Genomic DNA, 14,473 nt, shown 5'->3' on the forward strand with positions numbered 1-14,473 from the left:
TGGAACATGTCAGGGAATTCCATATAAAGGCTGCCACTGTCTGCAATGTTTGCTTAGCAAAACTGGGAAGAGGGGAAGAGAGAGAAGGCTCCTATCCCCTGCTTGTAACAGTTTACAGAAGTGGCAACCCAACTGTGGCCTTTGCACAGGTAAAAAGGTAAAGGGACCTCTGACCATTAGGTCCAGTCGTGACCGACTCTGGGGTTGCGGCGCTCATCTCGCTTTATTGGCCGAGGGAGCCGGCGTACAGCTTCCGGGTCATGTGGCCAGAATGACTAAGCCGCTTCTGGCTAACCAGAGCAGCACACGGAAACGCCGTTTACCTTCCCACCAGAGCGGTACCTATTTATCTACTTGCACTTTGACGTGCTTTTGAACCGCTAGGTTGGCAGGAGCAGGGACCAAGCAACGGGAGCTCACCCCGTCACAGGGATTCGAACCACCGACCTTCCGATCGGCAAGTCCTAGGCTCTGTGGTTTAACCCACAGCGCCACCTGCGTCTTTTTTTGCATAGGTAAACCAGCCTGATGTTCTCTAGATGTTTTGGACTATGACTCTCATCAGCAACAGCCTACGTGGCCAAAGTAGATGGGCTGATTGGGATCTGCGGTCCAAAACAGCTGGAAGATCTAAGGCATCTATAAACAAGGCTTCCCAGATAAATACTGTTTTCTTCCAGAGGGCTTTTCCTTGCTACCCCAGGACCAGGCGAAGACCCCGTGCGGAGACTTGCAAAAGCCTTACCTCTTTCCACCGGACCCCCGCGCTGCTTGAGATGTACACGTTCATTTTGCTCGCCATGTTCTTGCCCACAGATCCTACAAAAGCAAGTGTGTGAATCATCAGGGTGTGGCTGCTTTTTAATTCATCGTTCCCCACTGAGGTGTGGCCATAGCTGCTAAACAGCAAACCTGTGTGTCTGTGAGTGAGGAGTTAGCTTGGCTTACAGGGAACAGCTCTCTCTTTGAAACACGCCATCAGTGCCCCAAGCTAACTCAGGAACAATACATAGAAACATCCTTAGTCATCTTTGGAGATTCTGGAGGTCCACCAAAGCCTGAACCTGTGCAGCTTCCATAAATTGGGCAATTCAAAATAGATTTAGAGGGTGAGGAATAGAGAAACACATCGGCTTAATCATTTTAACCGGTGTCCTACCTATAACAGAGTCTTCCTGGACCTGCTGGAGTCGGGGGTAATGGACTACAGATCAATACAAACCAACAGAGCTATACCTCAAATGCCAACAGTGTCCTTCAGCTCTCTATATTGGACAAACAGGCCAAACCTTACGCCAAAGAATAAACGGACATAAATCTGACATCAAGAATCACAAAACAGAGAAACCAGTAGGAGAACACTTCAATCTCCCAGGACATTCCATACAAGATCTCAAAGTAGCTTTTTTACTACAAAGGAATTTCAGAAATAGACTGGAAAGAGAAGCTGCTGAATTGCAACTCGTTACCAAACTTAAAACCATGGAGAGACCTGGTCTGAACAAAGACATTGGATTCTTATCTCATTATACATGACTAAGCCATTTTTCACCTTCTCACCCCTTGCCTTTTCCTGTAAGACCTATTGCAATTGTTAAGAGTCGTCAACAGGCTCATCTCAGCTATCTGCCAATCTCCCATTCCCACCACCCTTCTGAGTAATACCCCTCCCCACCTTCTCACTATATAGAAGGATCTGGCAACTTCTGTTTCAGTATATCTGAAGAAGTGTGCATGCACACGAAAGCTCATACCAAGAACTAACTTAGTTGGTCTTTAAAGTGCTACTGGAAGGATTTTTTTTATTAAAGCTATACCTGTTGCGATGATCAGTCCCGGAGCTGATTCTTTGGAGAGGATGGGCATTCTGCGCAGCTGGAAGTTGAGGAGCTGGCTCAGCCGCTGGGCCAGGTGAAGAGAGCAGCCCTTGGAAAGCTAGGAGAGTCAAATCATGCGAGTATTACTTGTTGTGCTTCCCCATGGTACAGGCAGCATGTGTACTTGCCCCTGTTCCAAACAAATGCAACGCTGGAGGTCTGAAGCTTACACCACCACCCCGGTACATATTCATGCATGCTAAATGTGCACAGCTTCCGTTTCACGTTACAAAGACAAATCACATAATGCTGTTTGTTTCTTTTGCACAGCCCTTTTGCCTATGTGGGAGGGAAATCCAGAGAAAGCAAACAAGAACCCTTAAAGGCTAGGACTTTTTTTTTTATTTTCCTTCTGGAGGCACAGGTGTATAGGCTAGAGGCCATTTATTTCTCACTTTGTGGGTTTCTTTTATGTATACCTCATCTCTCCCCCAAAAAACTGTTTGATGCATTGTACAAATTAAAAGATAGAAATAATCACAGCAGTAAATAATAATTAAAAAAACACAGAGTCAAGAACTACAGCTATGCAAGAGAAGCGGAACAAAACAGTGCTGGTAAAATCTAGCTTGCATATTTTATTTTAAGAAGATAAACTAAAATAGAAAACAGTCATAAAACGACAAAATGTTGGTTGAGCCCCTCTCCCCACCACTCACTCCCCAAACCTGGAAGCTGTGCAGATTGCATAAACAGAAAGAAACATGGGAAAGGTTTTTCACACTTGAGAATGAGAATATTCTCTGCTAGAAAATTCTCTGGAGAATATTCTTCAAAAACTGGCCCAAATAGGACTAATTTAGCCAGCTAGCCCTGGTGATCATCTAATGTTTATTGGATGGATTTCCGCCCTAAATTGATTTTTGAATCTGAATTTATTATTTACGTTTTATACTGTATTTTATGCTGGTTTCTGTTGTATCAATTAAGTGGTTTAAATTTATTATTAGCCGCCCTGAACCAGGAAGGGTGGGGTATAAATAAATAAAATATTTATTTATTATTAGAAGAAGCATTGCACTTCCCCAGGAGCTTGGAATAGCCCATTCACAACCCAGCAGGTATATACATCACATGCATCTACAAGCTTCAGCTGAGCCTAGCCAGGGAACAAGAACATAAACACCCAATCCAAAAGCCCTCAAAGAGGCGGCGAGACGTCTTTTGCATCGCGGCATCATTACCTCACAATTTATCTTTTCGCCGTAGCGAGTATACTCTGGCGGCTGGAGAAATTCCCAAGTCCCACCTTTGTCGAAGGTGATGACAGACCGCATGTTCTCCTCGCTGAAGGAGCTGTTGATCAAGGTGGCAATGTAGACCCCCGGCACCCCCTCCACGCGGTGGAAGTCCGCAAAGGGCTCGTTCGCAAAGTACCTGCCGAAATTGGGGAGGGGGGAACGACAACAAAAGCACTGAGCCACGCACCTCCGTTAGCTGCAATTCCCCATTGTGACCAGTGGCGCAGCGGCAAATTCAGAACTGCAGGGCCACTTCACGATAGTCGCAGCTACACCCTGTCACAGCCGTACCCCCTTAGGTCCAGTTGTGGCCGACTCTTGGGTTGCAGTACTCATCTTGCTTTATTGGCTGAGGGAGCTGGCATACAGCTTCCGGGTCATGTGGCCAGCATGACTAAGCTGCTTCTGGTGAACCAGAGCAGCGCACGGAAACGCCGTTTACTTTCCTGCCAGAGCGGTACCTATTTATCTACTTCCACTTTGACGTGCTTTCAAAGGGCTAGGTTGGCAGGAGCTGGGACCGAGCAACGGGAGCTCACCCTGTCACGGGGATTCGAACCGCCGACCTTCTGATTGGCAAGCCCTAGGCTCTGTGGTTTAAGCCACAGCACCACCCGCGTCCCTTCTTCTAAGATTACACAACAGATTAAATAATAAACGTGTAATTATACAATAATAAGAATTAGGGGGGAATTGGTCGGGGACAGAGGGTGGCACTTGGGGGGGGGGAACAGTTGTCGCAGCACTCCTTGGTGTGTGGAGTGCCGCAGGGTGCGATACTCTCCCCGATGCTTTTCAACATCTTTATGTGCCCCCTCGTCCAGCTTGTCTGGAGTTTTGGTTTGGGCTGCCATCAGTATGCTGATGACACCCAACTCGTATCTGTTGATGGACGGCCATCCTGACTCGGCCCCAGACACACTGATCAGATGTTTGGAAGCTGTGGCTGGATGATTACGTGGGAGCTGGTTGAAGTTAAATCCTTCGAAGACTTCCCACTACCTGCAAGGAGGGAGCTGAAACCCTTATTAGATTTGTTCCTTGGCTGGCTGGAATAATTTTGTGCTTTGCCATCATTGTTTAAACAAGAATGATTTGTTCTCATTTTAATGCACCTTTGCTTGGCAGTCAGGTGTGGTACGGAGATTTCTTGAGGCCATTGCTGACCTTTCCAAGCTAAGGACAAAATCCACAAGAGTAGCACAGACACATCTCTCCACTTGAGTGGAGCACATCTATCTACTTACTTGACCAAAGTGTCACTCCCCATTCCTCCAGGGCTGTAGTACAGGACGTTCTCCAAAGTCAACGAAAACCTTAGGCCTTCCGCTTCGGAGATGTAGAGGTTGGTGCTGTTGTTACTGTGACTGACACACACAAATACCTGGTCTTCAGATGTGTCCGCAATATAGTATTCCTTCAAGAAAAAGTCGGGAAGAAAAAATGAAATCTTTTTGTTCCACTGAAGGCATGCGAATGTGAGTCGCAAGCCAGGAAACTGCCAGTTCAGCACTTGCACTTCTGCCGCGAAATCACATGCCTTACGCAAACCATTCTCTCTCAGCCTCAGTTTCCCCCATCTGTAAAATGGGGGTAATAATTATACTGCCTTTCGGAGCTCTTCTGAGGATTACAAACAAACAAAAATGTATGGGTGTACGTTCGATTAGGAAGCCAAAGAAGATGGACGACTGTAAGCTGTACATTCAAAGATAGAAAGGAAGCTATCTTAGAAGAGACCCCCGCCATATGCCTACCTAATTGTTCTGTGCCAGAGTGGAGGTGCCTTTTCTAAGGCAACACAATGGCAACACATTAAGCATCATCTAAAAAAACAAACAAACAAATGTTCTCTTCCCCTATTGTTTCTCTGACACGTACGTTTATGTGAATTTTAAATTGGTTGAAACTCACACTATAAACATCAACTATAAAATGAAACAGACCTAAAAAGTGGCATGCAACGTGATCCTAATGCATGCCAACTAGGAAGCAAGCCCCACACCGTTCAATGGGAGATATACAGTCTGTGTGAGAGGGACGGGGAAGGGGAGATCTCTCAGCGCAAGAGGCTGGGAGAAGACAGGGATGCTTCCAGGTGAGAGCCGGGAGGGTAAAATATATTTGTGAGAGAGAGGACCTTTTATTCTTCTATCTCTTCTATATCTTTTCTTTTCCTTTCTTTTTTATTACAGTATTGGCCCGAATATAAGCTGCACCTGATTATAAGCCATACCTTTAAAATTCGGCGGGGTGGGGGGGAGAGAAAAAAAGGCAATACCCGAACATAAGCTGCTCCCTTAAAATTCCACAGGCACTCACACACATTCCATTTTACCGTATGTCTGTTTCAGCAGAGATATCATAAAAGCCAATTTTTGTAAGGTCGTGAATTTAAGCCGCACTTTAACTTTTCATGGTCAGAATTGGGGGGGGAGCTTATATTCAGGCCAATACGGTATTCTTTGTGTAAATTAGCTTGTCTTTTATTGTATTGTGGAAAGTGTTAATAAAATTTTATTTTTAAAAAAGAAAAAAAAGGTGCATGGGTGTGCAGTCATTGTTATGAAAAGCAGCAAAGGGTTTGAAACATCTCTTCAAACCTTCTCTTTGGATTGCAGCCATCCCTTACAGTGGGGATAAGGGATATGTGGCACATGACCTGATTTCATGCTGGGGAAGAGGGATGAACCCGTAGGGAAAGAAGGCCAGGAGAAATGGAGGAAGAAGGCTGAAATGGAGGTAGGGAATAACGGGAAAAATTTGGGGCAGGGGAATCCCGCAAGTTCAGACTTGCTGCAAAAGCAATCAGTCCTTCCCTGGGGCAGGGAAGAAGATGGATAGAAAAGGGGAGAGAATGAGAAAGGAAAGGAGTGATGCCCCCCACTTTTGAATCTGCCCACAACTGGTTTAAACCCCACCCACCAGCAACATGCGGCCCCCAGCAGATTATTCCTGCGATAATGTGGCCCTTGACAACAAAATGATTTCCCTCCCACATGTCAATACCTTAATGGGGTGCCTCGTCACAAACTGGGCTGCTTGCATCGGCTTGCGGTTAAAGGATACCCAAAGCTGAACGGATGGCTGCTGCGTCCCTAAAAGATGCTGAGAAGAAAAGAGGTTGGGGGGAAGAAATCAAAGTAGTGAGTACCTAATAAATCTTAAGTTTGTTATTGTTTACAAAAGAAGGCTTTAAGACAGTGTTTTCCAAACTTGGGTCTCCAGCCGCTTTTGGACTACAATTCCCATCATCCCTGACCACTGGTCTTGCTAGCTAGGGATGATGGGAGTTGTAGTCCAAAAACAGCTGGAGACCCAAGCTTGGGAAACACTGCTTTAGGATTTAAGGCAGGCATAGGCAAACTCAGCCCTCCATCATCCCTAGCTAACCCACAGCGCCACCCGCGTCCCTAACTAGCCCATAGGGCTGCACTTTTAACTGGCTTAAGAGTGGGGCGGAAGTGAGGGGGAAAGAGATTTTCATCATTTTGTACCATGGCCCATATATGAAGTTGCCCTGTGTCAATTCAAACCATCCAGCTCAGGGGTGGGGGAGCCTGTGACTTTCAATGTGATGTTGGACTCCAACTCCCATCAGCCCATGCCAACATGGCCAATGAGGAAGGGATGATGGGAGTCGTAGTCCCACAAGGTTACCAATCCCCACGAAGCAGAGAAGGTTTTCTCCCATCAGTTTTTGTTTTTAACTGTAGATATCAGGGATCAAAAGTGGGCTACGCTGCCTGCAACATCCGCACCAGAAAAATCGGGGCAGGGGAAGCGAGGGAGTGGCAAAGCTTATTTCTAGGTCGGCAAGCTGCATCCCACGTTAAGAGCTCTGAAAGAAAAATAACGTGATGTGTCCAGCAATGAGGGGGGCAAGCTCTACCTCTGAGCTACGGCTACTCTCCCAGATGTGAGCATACAACACGCCTTCTGGGGGCCGTGTGCAAAGGTGGGCAGGGCCAGGGGCAAAAGTGGGCGGGGCAACATACGGAAGCGTTGCCTGTATGCAGTACGCTAGTTTCTACGCACGCTCAAACGCTCCTCTCCATCCTCTATCCAGACAATCAGGAGATATTATCCGGGCCTCGTTCTGCTTGACCAACATACCGTATTTTTCGCACTATAGGACGCACCGGACCATAGGACACACTGGACCATAGGAAGGGGAGAACGGGGGGGGGGGAATTCTCCCCCTCTCTGCTCAGCGCCCCTTCAGCGAAGCGGCAGGAGAAACCGAGCCCCTTCCATTTCTCCTCCCGCTTCACTGAAGGGGCGCTGCGCAGAGAGAGAAAACTGTGCAGCGCCTCTCCAGCGAAGCGAAGCCTGGAGAGCAAGAGTGATCGGTGTGCACCGACCCCTCTCACTCTCCAGGCTTCAGACGGCTATCCGCAAGCCTTCGGAGCACAGCGGGAACTTCTGCTGCGCTCCAAAGGCTTGCGGATAGCTGCCTGAAGCCCCCGGAGCGCAGCGGGCATTCCCTGCGCTCCGGGGGCTTCAGACGGCTTCAGCGAAAGCAACGCGAAGCCAAGGAGCGCAGGGGGAGCTCTCCCTCTGCACTTCGGAGGCTTCGCGTTGCTATCGCTAAAGCCAAGGAGCCTGCATTCGCTCCATAGGACACACACACATTTCCCCTTCATTTTTGGAGGGGGAAAAGTGTGTCCTATACAGCGAAAAATACAGCACTTTTCCTCGATAATGCTGCAAAAGCTCTTCTTCTCCCATGACACCCTGCCCATCCATTCCCCTCTCCCATTCCCACCTACATATGCCTATTACTTACAGGCATCTAAACTTCTCCTTCCCAGAGCCTCCGTGTTTCACACTGACCTAGATCTGCCTAAAGTACTAAAATCAAATAGAAGCAGGCTAGCATTTTTTTACCCTGTTGTTGCATCCTGCCTGCTCCTGAACCACAAACTCAGGCTCGTTCTGCTATTTCTGCTCACTCTCCCTACGAAGAGGTCAGGGCAGTGAACATGCGTGCCCCGCTTTATCCTCACGACGACCCTGTGAGGTAGGTTAGAAGCTCACCAAGCATGATTAAGGGCTGAGGCGTGGACTTGAAAAACAAGCCCCAGTCCAGCTTGCTAACCGTTATACCCACATTGACTCTCACACAAGAGAATTGCAACTACATAATGTGCATTTTCTGGTCATAAAATGTGGCAGGCACAGGAGGAAGAGAGGCTTTTAACCCAAAAATTCTGGGTTCCCTGTTTAAAACAGTCATCAATTGTAATGTCTTACTGAGTTAAATTTTGCATTAGGTCCAACATGCTCATTCATGGGGAACTTGACACCCTCCAGATATTGGGCTCCAACTCCCATCAGCCCCAGCTAGCGTGGCCAATCCTCCAGAATGATGGGAGTTGTAGTCTGACAACATCTGGCCAAATATGCCCTATCTGTGGTCTATATTGACATACCTCTGAGTGATTTTAATCTTCCCTAAGCAGAAAAGTATTGCAGCACATACAGGCTGCCTGCCAGACCCCCATGAAGGGATAATAAATTTGGATCACAAACACAAGTCAAAGGAGACTCTGATGCTTTCCTTTGAGGCTCACAGCATGTTCCCCTCCTCTTCTTCTGTAGCTAACGCAGAGAGCTTTTTGGAGCATTGTTTTGGGACAGTAGTGGATGCTCAAAAATCTGGCTCTGCTTCCTTGACATCTATGCACTCTGCTGCTTTATAAATTTGGGTTGTGCTTTTCTTTTAAGCTGCTCCCTCCACAGCAGGGACAGGAAACTTTTTTTTGGCCTGAGGGCCACATTCCTTTCTGGGCAATCCTCTGAGGGCCACTTGCCAGTAGTAAAGGTAAAGGGACCCCTGACCATTAGGTCCAGTCGTGGCCGACTCTGGGCTTGCGGCGCTCATCTCGCTTTATTGGCCGAGGGAGCCGGTGTACAGCTTCCGGGTCATGTGGCCAGTATGACTATGCTGCTTCTGGCAAACCAGAGGAGCGCACGGAAATGCCGTTTACCTTCCCGCCGGAGCGGTACCTATTTATCAACTTGCACTTTGACGTGCTTCCGAACTGCTAGGTTGGCAGGAGCTGGGACCGAGCAACGGGAGTTCACCCCGTCGCAGAGATTCGAACCGCCGACCTTCTGATCTGATTCTGATTCAAACCGCTGACCTTCTGCCAGTATTAGGCATGCCCAAAGGAAAAAGTGGGTGGAGCAACAGCCCTTCTCTACCCTTCATCCAGGGAAGAAAGAGGCACGATCTGGCTAAGCAGAAACATTGACCTAGTGAAAGAGGAGCAAGATTTGCATGGCCTGGGAAGAGTACCAGGGGCCAAACAGAGAGGCTTTGAGGGCCGTGTTTACAGTTCCAGGCCTGGGGTTCCCCACTCCTGCTCTATAGATCGTTAACTTGATGCTCCTTACCACAGATTTTGTTGCAAACAGATACTTTTCCCTGAGCTGGAAGTCTTCAACCTCCTCAAGCAGAATCTCTTTGTTTTCTCTGGTTTGAAAGAAATCGGTGCTGCGGAGGATTGTGGAGGCCCGGGTAGGCTCATGCCGCTCGATGTAAACTGTGTAGGGTTTGTCATATGGTTCAACACCCCTTGTCAGAAAAAGAAAAGAAAAGAAGCCATCTTTTCTATGTATACCATTCTTGTTGCATTACCTTTATATCCCCACCTTTTTTTCTGTTCTAAATCTACTGCTCATCATTTTCATTACTCTAGCTAATGGGCAATAGGTGCCATCTTCTCCTAGATATTTTGGTGGAACCTGCAGTGGCCTTTGAAAACCTCTGCTGCTCAAAATTTCATCGTTTACGTTTCTAATCCCCAGGTCCATGAACCTGGCTGTCCAGTGTACAGCCTGACAGGTGTTTAGATCCGATCAGTAATCTGTTTGGGAGATAGACCTGTATAATAAACACTTCTAAATACAGTGGTACCTCTAGTTATGAACGCTTCAGGTTACGAGCTCCGCTAACCCGGAAGTAGCTGCTCCCGGTTGCGAACTTTGCCCCAGGATATGAATGGAAATTGTGCACCGGAGGCGCGCACGTAGCGAGAAACCCCATTAGCGAAAGCGCGCCTCAGGATCAGAACGGTTTCAGCTTAAGAACGGACCTCCAGAATGAATTAAGTTCGTAACCAGAGGTACCACTGTACAGTTTCTAGCCCTCACTGGTGCAGGAAATAATAAAACACACACATTGCCTTGGTTTCAGATTTCAAAAATGCCAAGAAACACAATGGCTGCGCCTCCAAAGTGAAAGCCAAGCATTGCTGCTCATTGACTTTTCTCCTGTAGTCAAGACTTAGTGCATAAGAACAGCACAGCTGCATCAGAACAAAAGGCCTTACTATCCCATTATTGTGTTTCCAACAATAATCAGCCAGATGCCTAGGAAATTCATAAACCAGGCACAAAGGCAACCTCATGCACACCTGAAAGAAACATTTAGAGTACTCCTGTCCCTGATGATCCATGCCAGGAACTTTTTATCTTTTTTAAGGAAGGAGACGATGCCCACACTCCGCCTTCATCCTGGAGTAGCAGAGCCCAGGGATTCAAGCCCCTTGCTCAGAAAGAGGTGTAGATGACATTGCAATGGGTGGGGAGGAAGAAGAGGCTCCCGAGAAGCCTGCAAAGAATTCCACAACTTACCAGGAAAACGATTTCACGTGCTCCTGAATCATTATCCACGTCTGCCCAAAATCATCCGACTTCCAGAGCTGCAAGAAATTAGAACATGGAGAAATATGTTTGGATTCTGGTGGGCCGGCCAAACACAGATGGCCGGGGAATGCATGGATCAGGGTGGATCCTGGATGCTGTGCATTAAGCTGTCTCAGGCTGCCAAAGGCTGGTGCTGAGAGAAAGAAATATGCGACGATGGGTTCAGGAAGGAGTTAAAAGTGCATATGCTGCACCTTATACGTGGCTAGGGGACTGGCGGCCACAGCCGTGTTCCCCCACATGAGCACACAGTGGTTAAGAAGACACTATCCCCTTATCCATCCAATGAAACACTCTGGTTCAAATTACAGTAAGCCTGCAAAGTCCTGAGCACCACGAAGCAAGCCCAGTGCAGCCGCATCTTACACAGGGCTTCAGTTCCAAGGGTTCTATGTGTACACGAAAATCAGGAATACCCAAATCCTTGGAGCTGCCCTGCAGGTAGCAAGTGGGGCAGGGGGAGAAAAGCCCCTGTGCTCCCAGAGCTCCTTGCCCAAGTTGCAAGCCGGAGTGCTTGAAGCCCTTTTTAGGCAGAGGGCCTTCTCGGTAGTGGCACCCACCCTGTGGAATGCCCTTCCACCAGATGTCAAAGAAAACCACTACCAGACTTTTCGACAACATCTGAAGGCAGCCCTGTTTAGGGAAACTGTTAATGTTTGAAGCATTGTTGTATTTTAATATTGTGTTGGAAGCCACCCAGAGTGGCTGGGGAAACCCAGCCAGATGGGCGGGATATACATAATAAATTATTATTATTATTATTATTATTATTATTATTATTATTATTATTATTCCAGATAACCTGGCAGGGGGGAAAGGCCTTGCTTGAGAGGCAAGACCCTCTCAGTGTGACGGCTCTGGAAGGCCGGGGATGGTTGTGGGAACTCCGGTAGCCCCGTGAAATCTCACGAAAGCTTTGCAGAGCCAGCCTCCTCTTTTAACCCCAAGCGGATCTGGTGCAGAAAGAGCTTATGAGCAATTTCACCCTGCCAGTGAGTAGCAAGCGCCATGGTTGCTGAGATCAGGGAGAGCCGATGTCGGTGGAAAGGGAGGAACACAATGAGAGAGCTCGCCGGCAAGAGAAAGGACCAGGGAGAGGTTGCAAGCGATGCTTCCTTCTGGCTCTCTGCTGCTGGGAGCTGGGAGATACTTCTCCTCCCTTTTTTTCTTTTCAAGGGCGAGAAGTGTCGCTCTGGCTAAAGCGAGAAATCGTCTCCGAGCTTTGACCACTAACCCCAGGGCGCTAACCGCCTTTCAGTTATGGTGAAGGAAACATCCAAACATTGAAAGCGGGAGCGGGGAAGCAAAACCACCCAAATGTGACCACACAAGACAAACACTGTTGTTCCTGCCAAGTACCAGGGCAGCGGAGTTAGGCTGTCTGGCGTCCCTCCACCTCCCGGGCTCCTGCCCATTTTGAGCACCAGGCGTGAGAACAATGCAGAGCAGGCCTGGAGAGGAACAAAGGCAGGCTTCTTGCTGGGAAGTGGGAATCGCTGGCCTAATTTCTTCCTTCACCAGGCTCTGAACACAGTATGGCTGAGAACAGGAGGAAGAGCAGGGTCGCAGAAGGCCTCTTTTCCATAGAACTGAGAAACTGTCAGACCACTGGCCTACCCAGCTCATTTTGGTCTACACTGGCTGGCAGCAGATCTCCAGAGTTTCAGGCAGGGGATACACCCCCCCCCAACAACAGGAGATGTCAGGAGCTGAACCTGGGGCCTTCTACATGTAAAGCAGATGCTCTATCAGACATGGTGCCTGTCAGATGTTGTTGGGACTCCAACTGCCACCATGCAACATGGCCGAGGATCTGGGGTGGTGGGAGATGCAGCTCAAAATATCTAGAGGGCACCAAGTTAAAACCATGGAATTGTAGAGCTGGAAGGGACCTCAAGGATCATCTAGTCCAACTCCCTGCAATGTAGGGATCTTTTGCTCATGGGATGCATTTTAACCCGTATTTTAAATTGGTTTTTTTGTCTATTATGTTTTTACTGTAATTTTACTGCTGTTAGCCGCCCTGGCCAGGGAGGGCGGGGTATAAATATTATTATTATTATTATGGTTATTATTATTGTTATGGTTATTATCAGAGTTTTCAGGGGTTTTTGAATGTTTTATGTAGTTTTGTAGTAGTTTTATGTAGTTTTGTAGTAGTTTTATGTAGTTTTTCAATTTCATTGTTCTGTATGGGACAATGACAATAAAAATATCGTATATAGTATATCGTATATTGTTGTTGTTGTTGTTGTTGTTGTTGTTGTTGTTGTTGTTAGGCTCAAACCCACAACCCTAAGATTAAGAGTCTCATGCTCTAAAAGAGTTGGGTTCTGAATGGGGTTAACAATCCAAAACACAAAACACAGACAAATGATCAAGAACATAAGACGAGCCCTGCTGGATCAGGCCAATGCTGTGTCTAGGCCAGTATCCTGGCTCACAGTGGCCAAGCAGATGCCTATAGGAAGTCCACAAGCAAGACCTTAGTGCACCAGCAGCACTCACCCCACCTGCAATTCCCAATAACTAGCATTGAGAAGTCTTACTGCCTCTGACTATGGAGACACAGCACAGCCATCATGCCTAGTAGCCACTGAAAGCTGTATCCTCTGTGAATTTGTCCAGTTTCTCTTTTAAAGCCATCCAAGTTGGCGGCCGTCATTGCATCCAGTGGGAGGGAGTTCCACAGTTTAACTGCGCTCCACGTGATCACCGAGGCACCTTCCCACACAGAGCATCTCTTTCGCAGGACACCCACTCCCCACGCACAGAAAGAAAAGCAGAAATTGGGAGCCTTCGGCATATGCATCCGCCAGTGATCTACTCGCCTGCTTGTTGGGATGGGTCTTGTCAAATCCCAAGATGAGGTTTGGGAGCCGGCTGTGCAAAAGCAGATCTGCCGCTTTGAACGGAATTGAGAAGCCCTGGATGGTGTTGCAGAAGTCCGTGGTAAGCCAGAGGTACTGAGTGAAGGCATCAACGAAGATGTACTGTAAAAGGAAAAGGAGGAAAGGGTAGGACAAAAAAATCAGTGGGTCTTCAAAAATCAGCATGCAGATCTTGGCAGAATTGTTTGGAATCCCTCACCGATACAATAAATTGTATTTTAAAACAGTGGTTCCAAATAAAAAAATAAAAAATTCATCCACTGCCCTCTTGGTTCTACAAACTCATCCCCAAGGCCCCCTACCCTATTCAAAGCATTATTCAGAACAGCAGTTTGCACAACCCACTAAAGAAGATAATAGCACAATAAAATTCAAAACGTGCAATTTAGACCTTCCCTTAGGATCGGATGGTTGGGGGGAAGGGGGACGGAGACAAGCAGGTTATGGAGTTAAATGCTAGAGTAGGCCTCCCTCCTTCAGTGGTGGAGTTGACAAGCCTGGCGACTTCATTTCTGCAGGGCACCCATCAGCTTGGCTTGCAAAGCTAGTTTAGGATTCACATCTGTCACAGAAGACAACTGTGCAAACTTTGCTTTTAAGGAGAGAATTTTTATAAAAAACAACGGAAGACTTTTGTTTTCTATTCTGCCCTCTCCCATCTCCCCACCGCAAAATAAGAAGCGACTCAGTCAGTTTTCTTGATCAAACGCAATCTGTAATCCTCAGCCCTCGGCTACACGAACCCGTT

At 47.5% G+C, this 14,473-nt stretch overlaps 1 protein-coding gene across 2 annotated transcripts in view; it reads right to left on the reverse strand.

The window, feature by feature from the left end:
- SORL1 (sortilin related receptor 1) overlaps positions 1–14,473 on the reverse strand; it is a 114,692-nt gene that overhangs the window by 65,455 nt on the left and 34,764 nt on the right. For both annotated transcript variants that reach the window (XM_082200926.1, XM_082200925.1), the window contains exons 4-11: positions 13,666–13,827; positions 10,763–10,830; positions 9,521–9,701; positions 6,128–6,226; positions 4,366–4,535; positions 3,062–3,254; positions 1,818–1,935; positions 746–819 (exon numbers count right to left, since the gene is read on the reverse strand). In XM_082200926.1, the coding sequence (XP_082057052.1) occupies positions 746–819; positions 1,818–1,935; positions 3,062–3,254; positions 4,366–4,535; positions 6,128–6,226; positions 9,521–9,701; positions 10,763–10,830; positions 13,666–13,827 (1,065 nt within the window). The remainder of the gene's footprint in view (positions 1–745; positions 820–1,817; positions 1,936–3,061; positions 3,255–4,365; positions 4,536–6,127; positions 6,227–9,520; positions 9,702–10,762; positions 10,831–13,665; positions 13,828–14,473) is intronic.

The sequence above is a fragment of the Podarcis vaucheri genome (genome assembly GCF_965113315.1).
Source record: "Podarcis vaucheri genome assembly, chromosome: 15".
Taxonomy (NCBI): Eukaryota; Metazoa; Chordata; class Lepidosauria; order Squamata; family Lacertidae; genus Podarcis; species Podarcis vaucheri.